We start from the raw sequence: 24,490 nt of genomic DNA, 5'->3' as shown, positions 1-24,490 counted from the left end.
ATAAATATTAGTCATAAATTTTATTCTTACAATAATTTTAATTTTATTACTTACTTTTTAATTTTGTCCGAGCATTAACTTAATGTTTGAATATTTAATATGTTTAATTATGTATGTTTAGTCAGCAGTTCGAAAACTGGCTGGATCCTTGTAACGCCATTAAGGCATTACTCATGAGGCAACTAAACCAGGAAATAATGGAATAGGGTGACCAGTTCTTTCCCCCCTTCACTGCAATACATCTCTGACTAGTATCATATTTCACCAATCAGACTTAAGAATATCGAATTACATTTAATATAATTATCAGTCTTGTTATTACAATGTGAATATTGTTTGTAATCTAGGCCTATTTCAATATTACTTATCAAATATTGTGTAAGTTAAATTAAATTATTAGTAATTGTTTAAAAGAATATTTCGATAAATACATTTGGGGGAAAAACGCATCAATTTTTAAACAGTACTATTCTTTTAATAAGAAAAATCAAGTTTACGAAATAGGAGCAATTAAATTACTTTAATGACATCAACGAAGCTGAATTTTCTCCGTCGATTTCACCAAAAATTGTTTAGGTCAATAATAATAATAATAATAATAATAATAATAATAATAATAATAATAATAATAGTAATAATAATAATAATACACTATTTACCGTCGGATTGCAAAAAATCATCTCGTGTGTCGAAAGCAGCTGAATGCAGAGTTTTTCACCTCTGGTTTACTACTGAGTTTCCTTGTTCACCACAAATCAGTGAATGATGTAACAAGCCGTATTCTAGGAACAAGACTGATTTAAAACGTGTCTCCAATAATGGTAATAAATTACAAAAAATAAATCCAGCCGGGTCATAACGAGACGATAAGCCAGGGCTGCCAACGTATACCTTTAGCAGGAAGAAGTGAAAACTCATGTAAGCTAATACAGCAGGGAGTAGATTATGCTACTGATAGTCAACAAGAATAAACATTACCGTTAATAATTATTATTATTACTCGGCGACCTATTGTTGGGTGATAGTATGTATACATTATTCGATCTTACGTACTGTGTAGTTTTATACCGTATAATATGCTCATCATATTTTACTCTTTTAGACTAAAAAACTTCACCAGATCTAACTAAACAATAAACCATCAGCAAATATTATGTGAACAGCAGAAGGAAATTTCCCAACTTCGTGAGCCAATGAGGAGCGAGGAAGTTTCACCTACATTGTTTACATGTTATCAGACAGACTACAGTACGTATTACTTGGGATAAGAAAACTTAATTAGTAAAATGCCGCCGGCACTGTTTCAACATGACAGATGTAGAAGAACTTGTGGAGAATGTGAATTATATAATCAGCAAAACATTACAAGTCCTGTTTTCTTTTTTCTTTCTTTCTTTTTACGGATGTGGTAAAATGTGAACGTTTAACCTCATAATTCCCACAATTTACTTCAGCCAACTGAATGCACAAGCTTACATCAGATTGTTCTAGACAATCTAGACAGTAGAGTAGGACTATGTGTGTTCAGGTTACAACATGAATCCCAAGTAAAGCTGTTGACCTTCAAAGCAACAAGTCTTGGTGTTTTGTTGACTAGCTTCTTTTATGAAGCAACTGAAACAACCCATTAACCAAGTCCTGAAATCGGTTTTCAAATAGCTTGCTTTCTGTCCTTATGTGATAACTTAGCTACAGATGATACTTAAAACTGGACCAAATGTATTGATCATGCTATGGTTTAACCACAATAAAGATGAATGTTCAAAACCAATAATATCTCAAGAAACGTAATTAACATTTAAAAATTCTAATTACATTTTAATTCATATACATTACTGGATTTAATATAAACGATTAATCTATTATATATTTTATAAATCCTAGTAAGATAATAATAGTAGTACCAAAATTATTTAAAATCGTTATAAGTTTTCACCATGCGCGTGCTTGCTCTATAATTTAATTTTTGCACAATTATGATTACATCTACATATCAGCAATGATATATTTTATTACTACTATTTTCATATTAAGAATATACATCTTGAAAACGTCGTGGAAATTCAATTATCTGTTGAAGAATTCTGTTCTTCAATATGTTCCATAAAAATTCTGGAATAGTTTAGCAAACCTTTACTGAATATTTTCCTAACCACATTTTATGAATATTATTAAGATGCAGCTACTATGAACTACAGATACTTATCATATAAAGGTTAATGAACAGCCTCCTATTTTTCCAATCCACGCCAATTTTCTTTAGGATCCCCATCATAATTATTCAGTATCGAGAATCGGATATAGACTGCCTTCATTTTCAATTTGAGTAAAAAAATATATATATATTATTTTTACTTCCCAGGTAATTGGTCACTGACATCATTCTACAACACATGTTATTTGGTTTAGCTTTGAGATAGAAGATTCGCCGCCCATTGTTGTAATCGCCTTGCAGGCAATTTTTATGATCGGTCATAAACAGCGGCATTCCCTTTCACTTTTCCCGAATGTTGAAAGATTTACAAGTCCAAAAAATTTCCTTCCATCCAAGAATAGGTAACTTGGTCACAAACATTTGCTACACAGATGCTATTTCGTTAGATTTTAGAATTTAGGGAAGATCTGGTGATCTGGACCTGCGCTTTTCGATGCAATCACGAAAATTATTCTCTTAAGAATATTTCCACTATAAAATATTCATTCTCAAAAATACTTTCATTCTCAAACAAATAGGATTAAACTTCGAACACACATTAAACGAGTTTGAAAGGCTTATTTTTATATTTTATAAAGTTCCCATTTCATCATCATCATCATCATCATCATCATCATCATCACCACCACCACCACCACCACCACCACCACCATCTCCTCTCATGGATTTTTAGTTGACTATTTAATGACGCTGTTTCAACTACTAGGTTATTTAGCGTCGATGGGATTGGTAATAGAAGGTATTTGGCGAGATGAGGCCGAAGATTCGCCATATATTACTAACATTTGTCTTACGGTTGGGGAAATCTCGGGAAAAAATGCAACCAGGTAATCAGCCCAAGTGAGAATGGAAACCACAACTCCAGATCAGCAGGATAGTTCTTAAATAACTATTATGGTCTAAACAAAAGACCGGCATTCTCAAACCATATATTCCTTGGACGTCCTAAAGATATCTTGCCTCGCGGTTCATAACTCATGACGGCTTTAGGAAAGCTTCTCTAGAAGCTATAAATTGGCAGCCCCATCAATGAATTTAACTTCTCCTTGCCAGCAACTAGAAAAAGGTAAAGTTCTGCTTTCGAGTCCCTATTTAAAGTATCTGTATCAAGGGACTTCTTCTTTCATATTAACTCATCTTACATTAATGGATCGAAGTGTTGTGTATATGATACTGATTGATGTCCATGTCTTCATGAAAACGGACCAATTTACTTTATTGCATTAATTCTGGAGAATTTTTAGTAATAGCACAATTTAAAATATTTTGCATGTTGCGAGTATCTTTAAACTCCGATATGCATATTGTGATCTACAACCACTGCTATCACAACGATAAAAAAAATTATCTTATTTATCGTCAGCATACTTCAAATGATAAAACACTGCAAGGGAAATACATGTACTACCGTGTTTACTTACTTTGATGTAACTTTGAAATCATATTTATATTCTTTATAAATTTGTATGTGCTATCCATTCTGTACTATGACCTTCAAACGTTTTCGTAACAGGCATGTAGCATGCATACTGCGTACATGGCACAGTATGACTCTGACCTCAAGTAAATAAACGTATTAGTGCGAGCAAACTATATCATCTATCTCTTCGTCAAGGAGGATTTAGCACTTTGGACTCTGTTCCATTGTCAATCTAACTCAATGTTTGAGGCAGCATAAGACAAGACACACAACCCATTCCCACGGAAGAAGATAAATATCTTCTTCTGGGATCAAATATCTCCTTCCGGATCGAACCTGGCTCTGCTATATCCACAGCTATACCTTCTATACACCATTAGAGCCACAGCAAAAAGCAAGTAACCTTATAATGATAAAGCCGGTTCCAAAAGTCAATTTCCACACTTTCTTACATCCTTCAAATTATCGATAAGGGTTATAATAAATCTTAAATATCACGGATAATTTAGTACTGAATTTCATCACAGAAAATATAAACGCACAAAGAATGGTTATGTTAACATACATACACGATGACATTGCTCGAGTTCATATTCTGAAGGATTTAATGAGAATATGTTGCCATTCTGTTATTATTTATGACATCATTATTTACCACGACTTCTGAAGAAGTGAATGACTTTGCAAATGGGATCTGTGTGCAACCAAGGAGAAATAATTATTTTCATCTCACCAGTAGGTTATTTTTAAGTTACGCTTGTGAAAGTTGTGCATTCAATGACAACAAGTATGAATGCTACCACACAGCTGGCAAGTACGAGGTGAGAGAGCGGCTAGAGATGAAAAAACCTAATCGTTTACACTTCAGAGAAGCATTACAGATATAGAAAAGAAACTTACACATATTCTCCCATATGTAACCTACACTGTATAACAATAATTATTTGTCCCGCGGCGTAGCGTCGTGGTCCAAGGTATCATGCCTAGGACTCGCGTTACGGAATGCGCGTTGGTTTGGGGGAGGGTTTTTCTCATGAAATATCGACCAGCACTCAATCAGCACTGTGCTGAATTTAGGGAGCTACAATAAGTAACAAAATCCAGTTTTGAAAACTACCTATAACGATTGGGGGTGATCATCGTGCGGACCACAAGAGATATCTTCGTTCTGGCTGGATGATCGTTCGCCTCTGCTGAGGCATGTGAACGTGAGGCGAGCGGTCGACTGGTCGGTCTTGGCTCTGCTTGGTCTGTTGCGACACAAATTGCAAGCCCTCTTTATCTACGTAGTTTGCTAACCAAATTAATACATGAAGAGAAAGTCCATAAATCAAAATTGTTTAAAGCTTTGATTGTTTAACTCTCTATCAACTGTGAGGTTCTGTAGCAAAATGGTATTTGGCGACAGGAGTCTCTGATTCGTCATTGAATTACCCGACATTCACCTTAAAGTTGGGAAAAAAACCTCTGACAAAATCCATAAAATTTATGTGAACTCTTGTTTTTGTACTGTGTTAAAAAATGTAACGAAGCTCTTTTATCTCTAAAGCTTCCGGATATGGTCAAAGCTTCCGGATATGGTCAACATTCAAAGTTTTTGATAGACTGATTTCTTGACAGAATCAAATTCCATTTCCATAGTAGGAGTTCATGGAACGGGAAATTTATTATTTATATTACTTATAAGATAAGTAGCGTTGTTGTTAGTCAACTGTCCGAAAACAGGTCTGAACCTCACAAGTGATACCAATAAGGCATCACTTATAAGCCAACTAGGCCAGGAGATAATGGGGGTAGAGTGGCCAGTTCCTTTCCCCATCCACTGCATTACATCGCCGACTAGCTACATATTACACTAGTCACACTTCAGATGCATTTTTAATTGGGTTATTTTACGACGCTATATCAACATCTACGTTATTTAGCGTCTGAATGATATGAAGGTGATAATGCCGGTTAAGTGAGTCCGGGGTCCAGCACCGAAAGTTACCCAGCATTTGCTCGTATTGAGTTGAGGGAAAACCCCGGAAAAAACCTCGAACAGGTAACTTGCCCCGACCGGGATTCGAACCCGGGCCACCTGGTTTCGCGGCCAGACGCGCTGACCGTTACTCCACAGGTGTGGACCAGATGCATTCAAACAATAATTGTTCTTTCTCTGAGATATCATAAAGTAAGATGCACTCACTGCCTGATAATACATGTAGATGTCAGCCAGAACTACAATCAGAGGATAACAAGCGTTGGTGGTAAGTTTTTTACAGGATAAGAAATGAGCCGACACATATTCTCTGGATTCGTCTCGTTCAAAGAAAATGTTCTTTCACGTGACGTGTATTTAAGCACATAATCGTTGGCGTCACTTCCATTCTGCAGGAAGTCATGTTTTGGATATTGAACGTTCTTAAAATTTCACCCTGCTGAAGGTGCAGTGAATAAATATCATCGTTAAGAAAAAAAAAATTAGCGTTTTCAACACATTCGAAATTTATCAGTACACCTATAACTAATTCACGGTTTTTATTCTTCAATTGTACGTAACTTCGAAGCTTTTAACAACGACAAGAAAAACCAAGGCACATTTACTGCACGATGAAAGAGCGAGATATTTATTTCAGAAGAGATTAAATCAATATTAAGAGTGATTTATGCAATTGAATTTTAATCAAACGTGGAAGGAAATAGAATACATAATATAATTTGCTAATGAAACACTAGAGCAACAAGAGTTATAATTAGACATCGGATGTTTAGGAAAATGCCTATTTCATTTGAATGTTCGTATTTAAAGGCTTTTAGTAAATGTGCACAAATCATGAGAAATGAAGCATTCTTGCCCTTTTTGCCTTTTTTTGCTGTTAACGCCTTTTTTGCTTTAATATGTACTTTTTTGCCTTTTTTGCTTTTATATGTACACTTTTTTGCCTTTTTCTTCATATGACTACTCACTCAACAATATTGCATTTATTTCTGCGTTGGAAACTAAGGAAATTACAGTTCTTATAGTAGCGATAGACGTGGGATACACTGTTGCAATGCAGCATTGTTGTTTTGCTTACTCCGGAATCGACGTTGTCCTTCTGACTCCAGCAGTGCGTTGAGAACACGAAGTACATAGTCAGTCTAGGATTATCTTTGTAAGGGTATGGTGAAAAATGCCAAAACTGAAAACATTCAATGATTCTTTATATCGTCAGAGGGTAGCAGAACTTCCTGATTTCATTACTAATGGAACGATTATTATGTAGCCAGAATGGCACTGTTTAAGCATGCTCCAGTCACATCAGCATATGTTGAGAGATCTTTTTCAGCATATAAACTGATTTTGTACAATAAACATGACAGAAGTTTGTGTGTTACTCTTGAAAAGTTGCTTGTTGTTTATTGTAACTCAAATTATGGACGTGAAGCTGTGGATTCGTAAGTACAAGTGAACCAATTCCATAGAACAAAAAAACTTATTTTCCAGTGCACCTTGTTAAGTTACTTATGGTCTTATGGATGTTTACTTTATGAATTATGAGTGATTCAATATAATTTCAATGCCTTTTATTATTGCCTTATTTTTGTTGTTTTAGAGCCTTTTAGGCGCCTAAATATCATTTTTAGTGCCTTAACTTCCAATGTCTAGTTATAATAAAAGAAGAATGAGAATGTTAAATGGCAACACAGCATACCTTACAGTATACAAGAACACAAAAAAGCCTATTGTCACATACCTTTCAATTTCAAAGAACAAAAAGCCACATCGAATATAAAAAGAAGACATCACTTGTTCGAAGAGAATTCCAGAAGCTGAACTGTACGACTGGTCGAAGTACATATAGTACGTAACATATATGGGGCATGATGCGTACAGAAGATAAGATAAAGCTTACACAATTCTAAAACATTTTAAGAAACTAGATTACTAGAGGAAGATAACTGAAAACTGAATAAAACTGTAAATCATTTCAACGAACTAGAAGAAATTAATTCGAACTTGGATTTTATTATAACAAGAGTGGTGGCTTAAAATATTACCATGATTTTTAATCGGTTATTTAACCACGCTGTATCAACTGTGAGTTCATCTAGCGTCGGTACAATTGTTGACTGCGATATGAGATTAGGGATTCGCCATGAATTACCCGATATTCCTCTTCCAGGTTGGGAAAACCTGGATGAAATCCAACCAAGAATCGGTAATCACAGCCCAAGCTGTACTCAGTGGACCCACTCACATTAGATGTGTTAATAAATTTTCTAAATCACAGCGGAAACAAGAACCTGCTGACATGGGTAATCCAAACAAAGAACCTATGAAATTTGCATTGGCCTCCTTAAAAATATATTTTAGATTTATTTAATGTAATGCTGATGCTTGAACACATTCCAGAAAATAGAGTATGATAAAGAATTTCCGACTGTTTTAAGAAGGGTAATCAACATCACTATTGAAAGTCTATTGCATTTACACCAAAAAATATATTCATCTATTTTATTTAATAAATACAACACAGACGAATTTCATAATTACTGTAAACATATTATCTGAATCATAAAACGACACAAAAAGAGGATTTATTATCGTATATTGTCACCCATCTAAGCGAAAACCATCGAGAACTTCTATTCGTCTACATTTACAGCATTTTAAAGATTCAGAAGTGGTTCTTGATAGAGTACAAAGAAAACAAAAAACTGTGACAAATATCATCATATAGAGAAATTCCGCACAACTGCTTAGTTTATAACCTACACAATAAAAAAAATGGCCGCCATAGATAACAAAATGGAAAATTTAGTCGCGTCAAACTATGGAAATCGGCCTGGTGTCCTATATGGTCAATGCTCTGAAATTTGTGGAGCAAATCACAGATTTATACCGATCGTAATTGAAAGTATTTCAACAAATGGCTTTATTTCACCATCACTTTAATTTGTACATTGATGACATGGCCGAAAGCTGCCAAATATACTTAAAAAATATAAAAATGTATTGTACGTGATTTTAAAATGTCTACTTCAGAAATTAGAGTTCAAGGGCATGCAATCTAACAAGAGCAAAGATTGTGATACCAGACATGAATATTGAATTAATAAATATGTTGCCTGTCTGTGGGTAATGTATAAGATATAAAGAGATATTAACAAGAAAATAAAGAGATATTGAGCTATTTCTGTAGTACAATAAAGTGAACCTTGAATAAACGAAGAGCTCTTAAAATCTCACAAAATGAAGGTCATTCCAATTTTTATGAGGTGTGAACATGAAACCTAAAATAAAAAAGTATACTAAAAATGAAACGAAGCAGCATATATGAGATTTTTCGCACGTATTAAAAACCCAGGAAAGATAGAGACAAATTACACACTTTTGGATTGTGGTACACAAGACTATCAGATAAAGTAAACCAATATCCCGAAGAAAGAAGAGACCTTGGAAGACCAGGGAAACGATGGGCAGACCAGTTTTAAGGTTGCTCGTGTATACCTGACGAGATCGGACCTTGCAGATAATGACCATGATGAAACAAATGACAGGCTAACACAGGTAGAAAATTCAGTAAAGGCTCTAGAAGCGAGTGGCGTTCGGTTAGATAGTTACCAATGTGCGAAGTTCATGATATGGCCATAACATGAGTGAAGGACTACTGTAATTTAGCATTACCAAATTATAAAAGTAGTATGGCCGAGAGAGTTAATTTAAGGACAAACCACTTCATTAGTTACATAAACGAACTCTATATATATTGTATCTTTCACATCTGTAACATGCAATCTAAAATAAAATCATTTTCAACAAGCAACAGCATAACTCTTAAACTGTTACACATATGCCCAAACGAATTATCACGAACTTCTGCTCGACATCTGGCCCCTTCAGCAATAGATAATATGTTCAGATCCCCCATAATTGATGACCTAAATGCTTATTAAATAAAATAACTGGCCATGCAAGTATATTATTGTATTTCCTCCCGTAATTATATTCACATTTGCATCAGATATATTGTAGGTTACATATGACGTTACTTTGGTTGAAACTGTTCCAACCACATTGTGTTGGCGTATCTTTTCCTATAGAATTCTATTCCAAGCTAGTACGTTCTCAAACTAACGCTATCTCTTTTATTCATATCATTTTCATCATCTTTCTCGCTTCTATTAGGTTTCGCACAAAACATTCTTTAAGATTTTCCTTCTTACATCCCAAATGTGGTTTTGATGGAGTTGATTACTTGTGCCAATTATTCGCTTATATTAATTCTATGTTTTAAACTCACTTTTACTCGTAGCCTGAGCAGACTTTATGCGCGTTTGGTATGAAAACCATGATTTTTAATTCAGAACTGCATCTCAACGTGACAAGAAACTCGAAAAATTGTTATAAAATCATAAGAAATGGTAGACCTATAGTTACATTCATGTTTCCATCCACGTTTTTCCATGCTGTTTGTTCCCTGATTATTTACACTAACAGACTATTTGAAAAACAACTTCATGACTCCACACACAATCTGTCTGACTCACGGGTCAGGTAAGATTTGGGATGGACACTTACTGAAAATGAACTATTGTACTTTCTATTCAAGCCTGATAACTGTAACCCTCACTGCGGTAGTATACGTACATTGGTATGCCATGGTTCTAAATTTCGAAAGAAACCTGAGAAAACTACCTGGCTGATATACAATTTATAAGAATGCAGTCAACATTCCCCCATTCTCATCTTGCAGAGCCTATTCCTGACCTTCACTGCGACGTCCTTCAGCTTTCTTCAAATGTTCTTTAATATAAAAAAAAGTACAGCACATTTTTTTTTTATCCAAATGGAGTAAACTTTGCACCAAATAACTGCGATATTAGATATACAGAAACACAGAGTATCAAAAAAGATAAAAAGTGTATATTAATTAAGTGGCCGGAAATGGGCAAATGCGTCGAGATTCAGTACTGTAAATGAGGGTTACAGAAATTCGAGTTCTAGAGCTTTGACTTAATGTAGGCGAAGTACTGTATGGATTAATTCTTTGCGTCAATAAGTGACAGGCGACTTGAGGAAATCCCTGATTGCGAATAACGTCTATACAGGAATTAGGATATATAATGTAATTGCTGTACGATTTAAGTGCCTGTAATGCACAGAATAAAATAAGCTATGAATAAAAAAAGGTCAATCCTCAAATAATAATAATGCACTAATATAAAATTTACTATCAAGAGCACAAGTAAAAGGCATGTTTTGACCCACAAACAATAATTGACAATTAAATACAGTACCGTTATATAAAACACATGGGAATACCACAGTCTAGCACATAGTCACGAAGCTTGAGTTGTTGAGAGTACTAGGAACAATAGACTGTGCCGGTACTATTTCGCAACTATCTATGGATGCATATTCGCTACGTATTGAGCTTCGTGACGGTATATACTAGACTGTGGGAGTACCTCGTACATGTTATTGTTATTTACGCATCTGTATGTGAGTAATGCCAACCTTGTATTAACTTTCCACAGTTATTCATTACATTGTGTACGCGACTGTTTCGCGCTCATGTCAAAGTACAACTAGATAAAATTGTTTTCAAATATATATATATATATATATATATATATATATATATATATATATATATATATACTGACTGTTATTTGGGCTTGGATTTTTATGATATGACACATTTTTATCCTGGTCTCTTTTTAAGAAGTTAAACACAGCTCTAACTTTTCTGAATATGATGGCACGGATTTCATTGATCATACAAGTGCATATTTTATCAGACAGTTATATCTGACCAAAAAAGTAGTATAAAACATATTTTTGGTTATATTACTGTACAAGTAATCATTTCAGCAGTTCTCCAAGAATTATTGACATGTTTTCTGTCAATAATTGCAAGAGATTTTTTTGAGTTTAGTGATTTAATTTGGATTTCCTTTTGTTAGAAAAATGTTATGACTAAGTAAGTTTGAAGGTAACTGTATTCGCCAGCAGTAAGTTATCAAAACACAAACGGCAAAGAATGTTAGGAATATGACTAGATTATTGCTGGTTTATCTCGTCTGCATCCCTTCCTAAAGAGATTCCAATTCCGCCGTTGTCAGGTAGTACCGGTAATTCATGAACAGCCAGTGACCCTGTTAACATAGCTGTAAAATAATTAGTCACGCTAAGGACAGACGTTGGACATTTTTCTTTTTAACAATTAAATTTTTCACCCTTCCTCTTTTACTCTTTATATTTTTCTATAGCTAATAGATGGAATTAATATTCAAAAAATTAATTTCGTAGAACGGTGAATAAAAAAGTCCTTTAAACTAATTTTCGGAAAATATTTAATAATTTGTTTTGCGTCATATTTCCAAGTTGTTATGTCACAGAAATCTGAGCCCTAATTATTATAATAAACGCTGCCAAGAGGTTATGCGGACTCCCTCGTGCATAGGAATGGACTCATTCCCATTGTCAATTTGTTGGATGTAATAAATATTTATTAAACACAAGTGTACAACTTTCAGCCATTTTTCATTTGTTCTAAAGGGCTGGGGAACAGATGCATTATAGGGGCCACGAATCACACATTTTACTGTACGTAAAAAAAAAGCCAGCGGAAGTAATGGTTCGATTAACGATTTTAGTATTCGATTTTCGATAAGCATTAAATGCTACCCAATTAAAAAATTAAATAAGAAGAATGTAAATGCTTTGTTACTAGATGTGATTTTAGGCAGTTTGTATATTATATTTTTGGTCCAGGGAAAATAAATTTTACTGTTACTTCCGTTATTTCCATTTTAAAGTACAAGTCAACAATATGAAACTGACTGTTAATTTCGAAGTTGCCAAAATATATTATATCGATTAGAACATATCGATAGTAACATTCATATCATTCAACCAATAAGGAGATTGGCCTCTATAACGCATCTGTTCGGTAAAATAAATGACGGTCGTTTTGTCCACCACAAATTCCTTCATGATCCAAGAGGGGAGGGAACCCGTGTCGCCTCTGTGGAAGGCAGAGAGAGAGACTATCGTATGTGACGTAAGCATTTCCCTGGCAACCGAAATTCTATTCCACAAAATCCTTTCATTTTTTTCTACTAGTGTAGGTCGAATATAGACGTTACACGTGAAAAACTTAGAAATCCCTGGTAGAGAAAAATATGCTGTTCGGAACTGTTCTGGTTTTGTTTTAGTTCACATTAATAACATATTACGAATCAATCAGGCGTAAAAACTTATTTTTCTAAAAATAATAGCATACCTGTATATATTTTTTTAATATTCCTTCTGAGAATTATAGAATAATATACTGGTACATATTGTGCTTACATGGCAATTTTGATAAGTCATAGTACTGAAATGAATTTAAATGGCGAGGCCTTTGACAGCCCTAGCACTGCGGCCTAAAAGATCCAGTTAAGCCTCAGTAACTATTATGAAAATGTTGTCGAGCCGACAAAAATAAATATACTAACGAGTTATGCAATATTGCCGAAAAAATTCTATGTTAAATTAGAGACCCAATTTCCATAGAATTGGTAGATTATTATAAATTGTCAAAATCGAAGGCTGTAAAAAAAAATGAGATTACAATATGATATTTACCTTTTGCTGCGCCAAGCGAAGGGACTCCTCAAAATGCTTGTGAACAGCTTGCTCCGCTGCTCTTTGTTTCTCGATACGTTCTTGACGCTCTTGTTCAATTCTTTCTTGTCTTTCCCTTTCCATCTTTTCCCGCTCCTGTCTTTCTTGCCTTTCCCGCTCTAACTTTTCGCGTTCTTGACGTTCACGTTCCAGTCTTTCCCGTTCCTTCTCCCTTTCTTTATGCTGCTTCTCAAGTTCCCTTTCTTGATTTTGTCGTTCCCTGCACAAACAATAAAACATACGTAATTAGAAAATGTGATCATGTTAAATATATACATTTGGTCATACATTAATTTATCTGCATACATTAGTTCTATTCATATTAATGACACAACAATCTAATTACAAGTTAAAATTCTAGCTCCGTACATCTCTTAAAAAACGCTGTTCATTGAGGCTTACAGACAATAATAAAAGATCATGAATTTGTCTCGTAATCAGAGAAGCAACAATATTACTATGTATTTTAAATTTCTATCTCAAGAGATGGATGTAAGCTATGACTATAGCCAGGCAACGTGCATTTTATAGTGCGCAGAAACGCTCCTGTCCTACCGGTCAGACTGAAGTACAGATTAAGTAATGTAGAACAATGACGTCATACGCGATTCGACAATGAAAGCGATATGTTTTGAATGTTGTCTGGCTATAATGAGTGTTCCATAACGTACTTTTATCGTCCATGACAAAAGCAGATATAAAATAGAGTTCAAGCATGTAAAATTACGTATTTAAAATTCTCCCTTTTAATATTGGTATGCCTATCATCTATTACCTGCACAAATTTAATATTACAAGTATCATGATTATCTCCACATTAACTTCATTCAATAGCTGATAAGAACTTTTCTTTACATAACACCAACAACGTATTGCACTATCTAGTCGCTATCTTTATTTGGATGACATTATTAGGAAACTGAAAACTAAGTTAATATTTATTAAAATGACTTCAACAGAAAAGAATTTCACATGATTCTTTTTGATAACTACGCAATACTAACGAACAACTAGAGAAGATACACAACTCCCAAGACACTCCTGAACAATATATTATAAAAATGAAGGTGCTAAAATTTCAAAGAATAAACAGTGGCGAGATCAATCTCTAGGTCAAGCTAGGACGTGACAGGACCGCGGAGGGAGCACGTGGCAGTAATCTATTGCGATTTTGAAATCGAGGGAATTTTCTCACATTCATTTTATTAACATTGTAACGGGAACTACGCTCCGTTTACCTCTCAATTCCAGCGATACAAACTTCACACAAGTTAAAGCTGAGCGGGGAAAAGGCGAATTACGTGACTACGTGAATCAAAATAAGACAAACTCGTTGTTTGAAAGACGCCCGTCATTCAACAATCGACCGTTTTGTAGCAAATGCTTCACTTCGAAGATTTTATCAAAGGCTGCCGTGAAGGTACAATGTGAGGACCTATTACAAATTAATAATACTGATAGTAATACTGTGTCAGAAATTGAAATTACAAAACCAATGCAATTCCTGTACATTTCGTTAAATAAATATTATTGCTGCTAACTCAATTTCAAGATCTCTCTACTGGGAATAAACACGGACAAAAAAAATAGTATTGGATAATGAATCAATTAAAATGCTCTATGTACGTTGAAATGTTTCAAATATCGGGATTTTTTAAACACAACAGAAAACATAACTGAGATAATTTGCTGAACGATCGGATAGGAAGTATCACATAGCACATCCTGATTAAAGTTGATATAGCTCTATTTAACAGTACAGAAGCAATACAGGATCCTGCAAATGAAAGAAAGAAAACTCTAAACGGTCTAAACATTTTTCGATTACTCAGGAACTATTTTTATCTTTTGCACTTTTTATAGGGGCTCGTTAAATTTCAATGAATATTCAGTACGAACAATAGAATAATAAAACAGCTTTAAGATCTAATTCTGCTAAGCTCAAATACAGACCTTATTGTACATAATTATTTAACTGTGCTGTGTACGCTAACTCAAGGTACTACGAATTATTGCATCATGTCGTAAAGTTCGTATTTCGCATTATAAAATCTGACATGATAAATCAAGTCACTGTTATAATCACATGAATAATAATGATGATCATGCATAAATCCAAACCAAGGAGAATGAAGCAAGATAAGAAATCCAAAGGACTTGAACATAAGTTGAAGATTCATTTATCAGTAAAATACACTAGTGTACCTAGATTTAAGGAAAAAATGTATTATACCACCACCATCATCATCATCACCATGATATTATGCGGGGCATAGTAAAAAAAAAACAAATGCAAATTCGGTGCAAATGTGAGAACATCAATTTCAGATAAAATAGTAAACTAGAACATCCCTCGAGGATGAATGTTAAATCAGTCTCAAGCCCAAAATTCCCTTCGAATGATATGTCATGGCTTACGTTTGCCCTGACCAGAAAATGCACTCATATTGCGAAATGTTATGTTATTTAAAAACACCGTATATTTTAAATATACTCTATAAGGGTATGACATATTGTTAAATATTTATTTATACAATTCCAACATCATTTTTCGACTGGACGTCAATTCATAAATCATAATACAGATACACAGCAGAGTTAGTAGGCACTTTATTATAAGTGTTCAAAAAAAAGATAGTCAATTTATTCTCGCAAAGCTTCGGCAGCAATTTTCACTTTTACGGAACTACATCTAGCCCCTCGAATTATGTAATAATAGCTAATCGGTGATGTATGCAGTGGAAGGGGGAAAGGAACTGGTCACCCTACCCCATTATCTCTTGGCCTAGTTGCCTCATAAGTGGTGCCTTGTTGGTATTACTTGTGAGATTCAGACCTGTCTTCGGAGAGTTGACTAAACAAAAACAACATAATATGCAAAACATTGTCATTCTTCTACAGTCGTGGTCTGTTCTGACTTCAAGAGGTTTTCATCTGATGTATCAGCCTTGACGCCCATTGTATATGAAACTTATTCGTTTATAGTTTTGATTTTTTTTTTTTTTTGAAATCCATTTTCTGGCATATGTTATAAATGTTTCCCCCCCACACCCCTGAGATTGAATATGTGAAAGCTATACCCAATATCTGTACTTCTATTCTTAAACGTAATGAATAAATATAAAGTTTGCATACGTCATTTCAATTATAAATTTAGATCTATGTATGCTATCTTGTCTTCTTCACATCTATTTTGATACCTTTCACGCATCCACCTTTCCCAGAGTATCACTACCGTATGGAAGAAATGAACTTAACGATTCTTCTTCCCTTCAAGCAAAGACCTTGAAGCTTATCTTAATCTAAACAGGAAATGTTCATTCTAAAACGATAGTTTAATGAACTTATATATATGTAATTCCTTTTACATTTTCACGTAAGATTATGTCATGGATAACAGATCGAAAGTTACATCACCATCTATTCCCTCTGTCCTTTCCTTATCACAATATGTCTTTGAGGTAACTTCAAACACGCATGCACACCAGATAAAGCAAATTCTTTTGAAAAAAAAAGTCATATTCCTTCATAGAATTATTCTTTTCACGCTCGAATTTCTCTAACGAAATAAAGATCTCCGAAGTAGTTTGGTACAAGAACAAATATATGGAAATAAAATAAACTATAGTGTTATTGAAAACGAAGCAAAATATGAAGGATAGTCATATTTATTAATTTGTCCTTCAATATTTTGAATGTTTTGTGGAAATCATTATTCATGAATTGTTACAAAGAACAAAACGCAATGGAAGTAATCAAATTTCTTATCTATCTATCTATCTATCTATCTATCTATCTATCTATCTATCTATCTATCTATCTATCTATCTATCTATCTATCTATCTATCTATCTATCTATCTATCTATCTATCTATCTATCTATCTATCTATCTATCTATCTATCTATCTATCTATCTATCTATCTATCTATCTATCTATCTATCTATCTATCTATCTATCGTACAATGTTCAATAGTATGTTATCTGTTATTTTGTGCTGCTTTCCCATGCTACGGGAGTTACACTAGTGAAACTGGAATAAATCACAACGTAAGTATGAAATCCCTTAAAATTAAATAAATATTAAATACGGTCTTCCTCTTCCTGCTTCTTAGAATGAAAATTTCATATCAGTTATTTCCTGTCTGGTCGAGTTCAGGAAACGTAGTGTAGTCTGCGATCAGAAAAGATCTGTTTCCACTGTCATAACCGGAAATAGAGGGTTTATACATTTTCCTGACATACATAAACCACTGCTGCTTCCTGAGTAACGTTTATCTCTGACAATCATAGCAAGTAATATCATTCTAGTTCTTCGCTTTGGGCATAGTCATCTTAAATTTAATATGGCTGTGCTCTAGGCATTTGCTCTGCTGTACAACGCCAGTAAATTAAAACAAAAGAAACTGATTGATCACACTAATATTATAAAAAGAACAAAAGCTCATCATAACTGTGACCTCGAATGTAAACGCAGAACTGAACGGTGAATTATACTGGCACCGATTTCCTCAAGGTACCCACGCAAGACGGAGGGGAACTGGAAGAAAAAAAAGTTTATTACGCAAGACTTTGTGAGGTTATGATTCATTTTGGTCTTTCTCTTTTATTCGATTCAGTGTAAACTATCGTTGCAAAAATTCAAAGAAAACCTAATCAATATGACACCAAACGTATTCTTGGAATTTAACATAATTATGTACAACTTCACTATTCCTTATATCACAGCAATGAGTAACTTTAAATTTATTATACGTACTCGTAATTTGACATGCAAGAAAGATTTTCTTCTGCCCCTTTAAGTTCAGACTGTAAGACTTTCCCTTCCAGCGGAAGACTGAGATGCATAAAAACTAAGAAAAGAACTTTCCCTTCTTACTACGACCAACAACGATATTGCCAACCAGTATTAAGATACACGTGGAGATTAAAACCAAATCTTTATACTAAGTGTAGGATCATAAAACAGCTGCTCTGCAAATTATGTTTAAGATTTTACAATTAAAATGAATGAATGTAAGCAGGTTTCTAGGTTATGTACAGAATACAACTTCGTCGGAGGATGTTATGGACATAAGCAACAATGTAATTCGCTATCTCGGTTTCTTTTTTAATTAAGTGAAATAAATTAAAACGAGATTAATATAGCTTATCTTAATGGAAATATTTATTTTTTATTTTCGCCTAGCGATAAATTCAAATGGCAATAAAAATGAATAATTTCCAACTATTCTAGTTTCGAAATTGCGATGTCTGTGACATAATCATAATATTTTAACTTACACGGGTATTAAACTTTCGAAATCTTTGATCTAAATTGACTAGATTTATATTCCATTACTATACGGAGAATTTACGGTTACCATGGTCAAAAAAAGAAAAATATTTTTCTTTGTATCAACTCTATAGCATCTATTAGAACTGAAGAAAGCTCGGTTTGCAGTGTAAGATCTGCCCTTGGGCAGAACACTAAATGAATGAATAGGTGCTTTATGGTTGTGCTAACTGGTGCGAACTGATGGAGTTACTTGTCAACAATGTGACGCTGAAACTTATGTTCGGTTACTACCCAACGACAGTTCTGAAGATTTTTGAAGATTGATTAATTAATATTATCCCGGCACTCACAATCTTACAAATTTCCAGACTCTAGACACGCAAGTAATGTTTCTTCTTCAAGAAAAATTCACCGAGAGCCGACACCAGGAATCGAACCCGGGACCTCCAGAAGCCAGCATGCTGACCAACAGACCACGGAAAAAAAAGAGTGTAATGTGATTAATTAGTTAACTTCAGTTCTTTGAGTTGCAACGGCAATGAAAGAACAGCTAAACTGATTTTCCAAAAATTAAAAAAATAAATAAATAACGTAATTTATTAATATGGAATAGTTTTAATTATTATGAAATATGCTGTTCTAAACTTTCCTGTGTTGCTCTGAATCATTCTGACAAGAAACATGCTAGTATCAACACCATTCTGTATGACGTAATCTGACTACATCTCCGCTACTATTCAAACAGAATTCCTGTGAGTCACTGCCCAGACATGAATGTCTATCGATCCTGTACTTTTGCCAGAGCCACTGCACACCCTCAATCGCTCTCTCGACGTGGAAACTGAGCCACCCTCCCTCTTGCCACCACATCCACCCTTTCCACTTCAATTATGGCGCATTAATTCCTCACAAATAGGATGTCTACTAGCACTGCAGATGAGTCTTAAATAGAGGTTGCTCTAATGAGGAAAACAATGCCGTTTCCACATGGTTCAACCCAATGCGCTCTGAAATGCCTTTGCTTATTCACCGCAGAAATAATTCAGCAAATGGGAAAAATTCAATTAATCACAACACTGCAAGTTCCAAAATATACGAACTTCGAATAATCTTGCTAAAACACACACGTAAACAGAGTTATTTAAACGTCAGGTCAGGATTAAAATCTCTGAGAGGCTGCTAAAAATAAGCTTACCGATAGACCCCACATAAAATAAAGACATTTGTTCACTAAAGAATGGATCGACTAACGATACTTGTTTTCTATTATTTCATATGGATTACTATAGAAATTATAGCAACGTTGCTTTTGAAATGTGACAAATCAAAGCGTAGCAGGACACTTTACCTACCGCATTTGTCCTACTGCAAATTGAAGGGTTCAGAACCATAGTGGGCCAAGCGCCATTTACTAAAACCGTAGAAAACAAGGGTTAAAATGAAGTTATTACCATAATTCAATGGAAACATATAGCAAGTAATATAAAGTATATACATTCAAACTAAATGATGTCAATCTTCATTAAACTATGGTATTCACTTAACTTTAACCCTTGCTTTCTCCGTTTTTAATAAATGGCGCTTGGCCCACTATGACTCTGAACCCTTCAATTGTTCTACTGCGACATCTGATCTACAGCCAATAGTTTTACTGCATTAATTTGGTCTACTATTGCATACCATTGAAAGTTTAGAATGTAAATTTGAAATATATATAAAATAAAGAACATAATTGACTAGAGTGAACATTTGTAAATTTAATTAGAGTTGAAAGTTTACGTGCAAATTATTTTCCACAGGACCAAATTTATTTACAATGTAAAATTTTTACCTCAAGCGGTTAGATATTAAAGTTCGTTAAAGTTATTTACGTTGTACGCAGCCCTGTGCAATCGTCTGTAGCCTGTTATTAACAGCGATATACCTCCTTCGCGATTTTTGACGTACCCTGCGACCAACATCCACCTCCGCTATCATTTTCTCAACGTCGTTTTGATCCTTTTGTAGCTCAGCAAGAAGAACATAGAGCGAGGGGTGACGTTTTCCTATCATCAATTGAAAACGATGGTGCCAGCCTTCTATCTGATAATAATAATAATAATAATAATAATAATAATTATTATTATTATTATTATTATTATTATTATTAATATAGTTCTTGGCTCGTTATGTATAGCGGCATGATACTGGTTCCACTGTACGGGTGGTACCTTGCAGCGACAGCTCCTTTTCTTCCACGAGCCCTTCTTCCTCGTAGGCTATAGTATACGTGGAATCAAAGTAGTTCGACAGGAAGAACATTCTATAATTCATCAAAGGCGTTCATGACATCATCTACTGGCACAAAAGCCAGGCTTAGAAGGTGATGAACTCCATTCCGTATTCGTCTGTCATTTTCGTCATTATATTGAGCTTCGAGTCCTCAATCCTGAATGTTTCGATAACAAATGAAAGAAACATACGCGTTTCGAAGCATTAGGAAAGTGCGTTTGATGTGCATTCATAATCGCAATTTGAATTTCGCTAATAGAATTAGTACTGTAGTAGGTTACATACCAGTAGGTTAAAATGTAGTAGGCGAAATGCGGTCGAAAAAATACCAGTAGGCCAAATGGTCAGTAGACCACATGCAGTAGGTAAAGCGTCTAGTAATCAATCAAAATTATTCATGCTAACTTTGTGTGGACTACTGCATACCGTTTTCTACAGTATTCCTGGAAACAGTGGTTTAGTCATTGCAGACGAGGAAGGTCTTATCAGTGTTATGATAACTGCCTTAGGAAATGTGTCAACGCCCTGATAAGATTCAACTCTGAATAGATTACGTCTTGGCCCTATGTTTTCATACCAGAAAAAATGGCATCTTACTTCAATGTTGTTATAAAAATCATGTTAGGCTATATTTCGTATTTTAAAAAATAGTTTGGTGATTAAAATCAGCCTATCTCAAGAATAAGTGAAGACAGACATCCACAAAAATTCTCTAAAATCAATTCAGAGGGGAAAAAAAAAAAACTGACAGACCCTTCAAAAGACTACAGATGAAACCCACAAGAGACTGTAACTGACCATTATGTGTATACTCATGATATGATATTTAAAAAAGGCAAACCGAGCGAAGAGTGATATTTCGAGGTATGTTTCACTGTTATATTTGTCACATTAACAGAGTCGGCAGACCCTTTAAACCAGTGGTCGTCAGCACTCGCTGAAATGTGCAAAGGGTACGAGATGAGTTTTTTTTTTCTGGAATGAAAAATGGTGTAACTTGAAAGAAGAAAAATGAACATGTAACCAAAGAAACAAAAATTAAAAAATACAAGTTTAAGATGGCGAACTTAATTTTTTTGTAAAATAACTTAAATATAACTTAATTAAATTCACTTTTAAATTTGCAATTTACCTAGGCACGTCAACAGAAAACGCTGTTACGCAATTTCAAGCGATTGCTGAATCAGCCAAAGCAGTGAAATGGACTACAGTTTATTGAGTCCGAGAACTGGACTACAAAACAAGAAGTGATTATATGTACGAGAACTGAACCACAAACAAGAAGTTCGAACTGGACAACAGTCTTCCTGTATTCAGCGCCTGAAGCCATAATAAAGTAAAAAGTCTTATCTTTGACGGTTAGCGAGTTATCGCGATAAGGAAAAGTTTACATTTTGCAAAGTAGCCATGTTGTTTCCTAACAATGATAAGAATGTCATAAAGGAAGTTACAAGCTTCCCGCTTCTGTAAAATATTTTACAGATTTACAATGAGCGACTCAGCATTGCAGAATGCGTTAAATTTTTATTATTCATGTCTTCAGGCAAGTAGTATAAAGCTCAAGAGACAATATGATAAAAATTAGAAGTTATAAATGGACATTTTTCCCGAATAGGTGTCCATTTAAACGATCCACGTTAAAATGTCGAGGCTACCAGTGTCAAATTAGAGTAACGGCTATTTCGACTTTGTATGAGACCTAATGAAGCTTAAAAAAAATCAGTCACATGGTTTAAAAGGCAAGATATAAGAAATGAAATGGAGGGCTCAGTTTAACATTATGGTATAGTACACTGATTTAATTTTAGAGACAGCAGGTCAAATATTCCAAACAATCCTAAAAATCAAGTTCATCTTCGACCACTTTTGCCCTCAGCATATGTTTAAAATGCTGTCGTGTTGAAATTTACTGTGTATTATTTCTTATTAAATGGCAATGTAGTGAATACTATGCCAAAATCGTTGATGAAATTGAGACATAATATATTATTTGGGGGTTAGAAACTAGGGGTACAAGTGGCATTTCTAATAACATGAGTTAAGTGCATCCAGAGTAACCTAAGCATAAAAAATGTTAGTGGCAAAGGGATAGATCTTTAACCACATCACATCACATCACACATTAAGATTTGAATTAAAAATTTCACCGAATTTATGAAAGTTTAAATACTTTCAACCACATTTTCTCAAAAGTAACTAAGTGCACTTATACCCCTTTGCTTCTGACCTCATATGATTTTCAGAAAGATTTGTTGCACTATTGCTACTATCAGTTAATGTACGGCAAAATCTTGTTTCGATAAAATAAGTGACTTACCATTAGCTTGCACCGAACCCTTCATAAAACATAATAAACGTTACGTATAAGTGAAAAGAAAGCTAAAAGTCTGCAGTAACAGCTAAAGGACAACTTAGTATCAAGTCCAGCTCTTACGTAGATGGCAGGGAAAGTTGGTATTGTCGGAACAAAGCAATCGGCTAAAAATATTATTTATAAGCAATGCTTATTACTTATTTGGTCTTACGGATATCGTCTTCATTTCATTACAAATAAGGTTAACCGCACAAACAAAACAAAGATATATCTTTCACTTTTTTGGTTAAATATTATCTTCTTCACACGTTTTCGTGATTTCTCAAGTACCAGCGATAAATAACTTGTTAGCTATTCCACACAACCTTTTTTCTTCAACAAGTACAGATGAACCTCGCTAGTTCGAACTAATTGGGACCGGAACCTGGTCGGATTATAGAATGCAAGCAGGGAAACCGCGTTTCATCCTCTTCCCTCCCGTAACTATCCTCAGCTTTGTTCAGTTTCGAGGTTTATGAAGCGTTGGCAAGACATTGTCACTTCAAAGATTATCTGTTCTTCGCCACAAGAAGCTGACAAATTGTCATAATAGTACAGAAAACATGAACCAATTTATTCACTGGTGATAAAGGAAGCTCTACTGTACATTATAAATTTTGAATTTTTAAATACTGTATGTAGCATTAAATTGATTTTCAGTTTCCTACTCTTTTCTCCCCTCTCTCCTTCTCTCTCTCTCTCTCTCATGTTCGGATTAACCGGAATTTCGGACTAGCGGGGTTATACTGTGCAATAACTAAAGTCGACGGCAATTCGGAAGGCGGTAGTCTGCTAGCGTTTGCGTCGAGAGACAGATAGAGAGAGCAAGGCAGCGTACAACATTGCCACATCGTACTTTACGAGCACGTGCAATACAAATAGTGCAGAAGAGAGTTTAAATTATAAAAAGACAATAATGGTCATAGTCGTTTATTACTGTAAGCTTGACACCAAACAAACCCCCTTTCCTTCACTAACAATATTCTTTGCACGGTTCTCAATCCCACACCACATGCTTCTGCAGTCGTTTCTTGCACGTTGGCAACGTTGCAGCCAGCATCAAAATGGCCGGCAGCGTTCTGCTCGTCAACGTTTTAAAAATAATTATACACCTTAAACACTATTTTTCGCGCCTGCTTGTGCAATACTTGTCTTTTTACAGTCTCTTCTTCCATTTATTTTCTTACACACGCACAGTAAATGTTAGTTTTACTTATTCAATGTACTGAAACACTCACACGTGAACAAACGAACTCGGGAAGTACATGTTACAGACTGATTCCGATTGATTCTATTGTACAAGTTTGTGACG

The 24,490-nt window shown here is 34.6% G+C and overlaps 1 protein-coding gene across 1 annotated transcript in view; it reads right to left on the bottom strand.

Annotated features, from left to right (window-relative positions):
- Kdm3 (Lysine demethylase 3) overlaps positions 1-24,490 on the bottom strand; it is a 264,097-nt gene that overhangs the window by 31,931 nt on the left and 207,676 nt on the right. Inside the window, exon 4 of the mRNA XM_069822650.1 lies at positions 13,237-13,495. Coding sequence (XP_069678751.1) covers positions 13,237-13,495 — 259 coding nt within the window. The remainder of the gene's footprint in view (positions 1-13,236; positions 13,496-24,490) is intronic.

This window comes from Periplaneta americana, chromosome 3, assembly GCF_040183065.1.
Source record: "Periplaneta americana isolate PAMFEO1 chromosome 3, P.americana_PAMFEO1_priV1, whole genome shotgun sequence".
Taxonomy (NCBI): Eukaryota; Metazoa; Arthropoda; class Insecta; order Blattodea; family Blattidae; genus Periplaneta; species Periplaneta americana.
The sequence above is the reverse complement of the archived record's forward strand: the minus strand, read 5'-3'. Positions and strand labels throughout refer to the sequence as shown.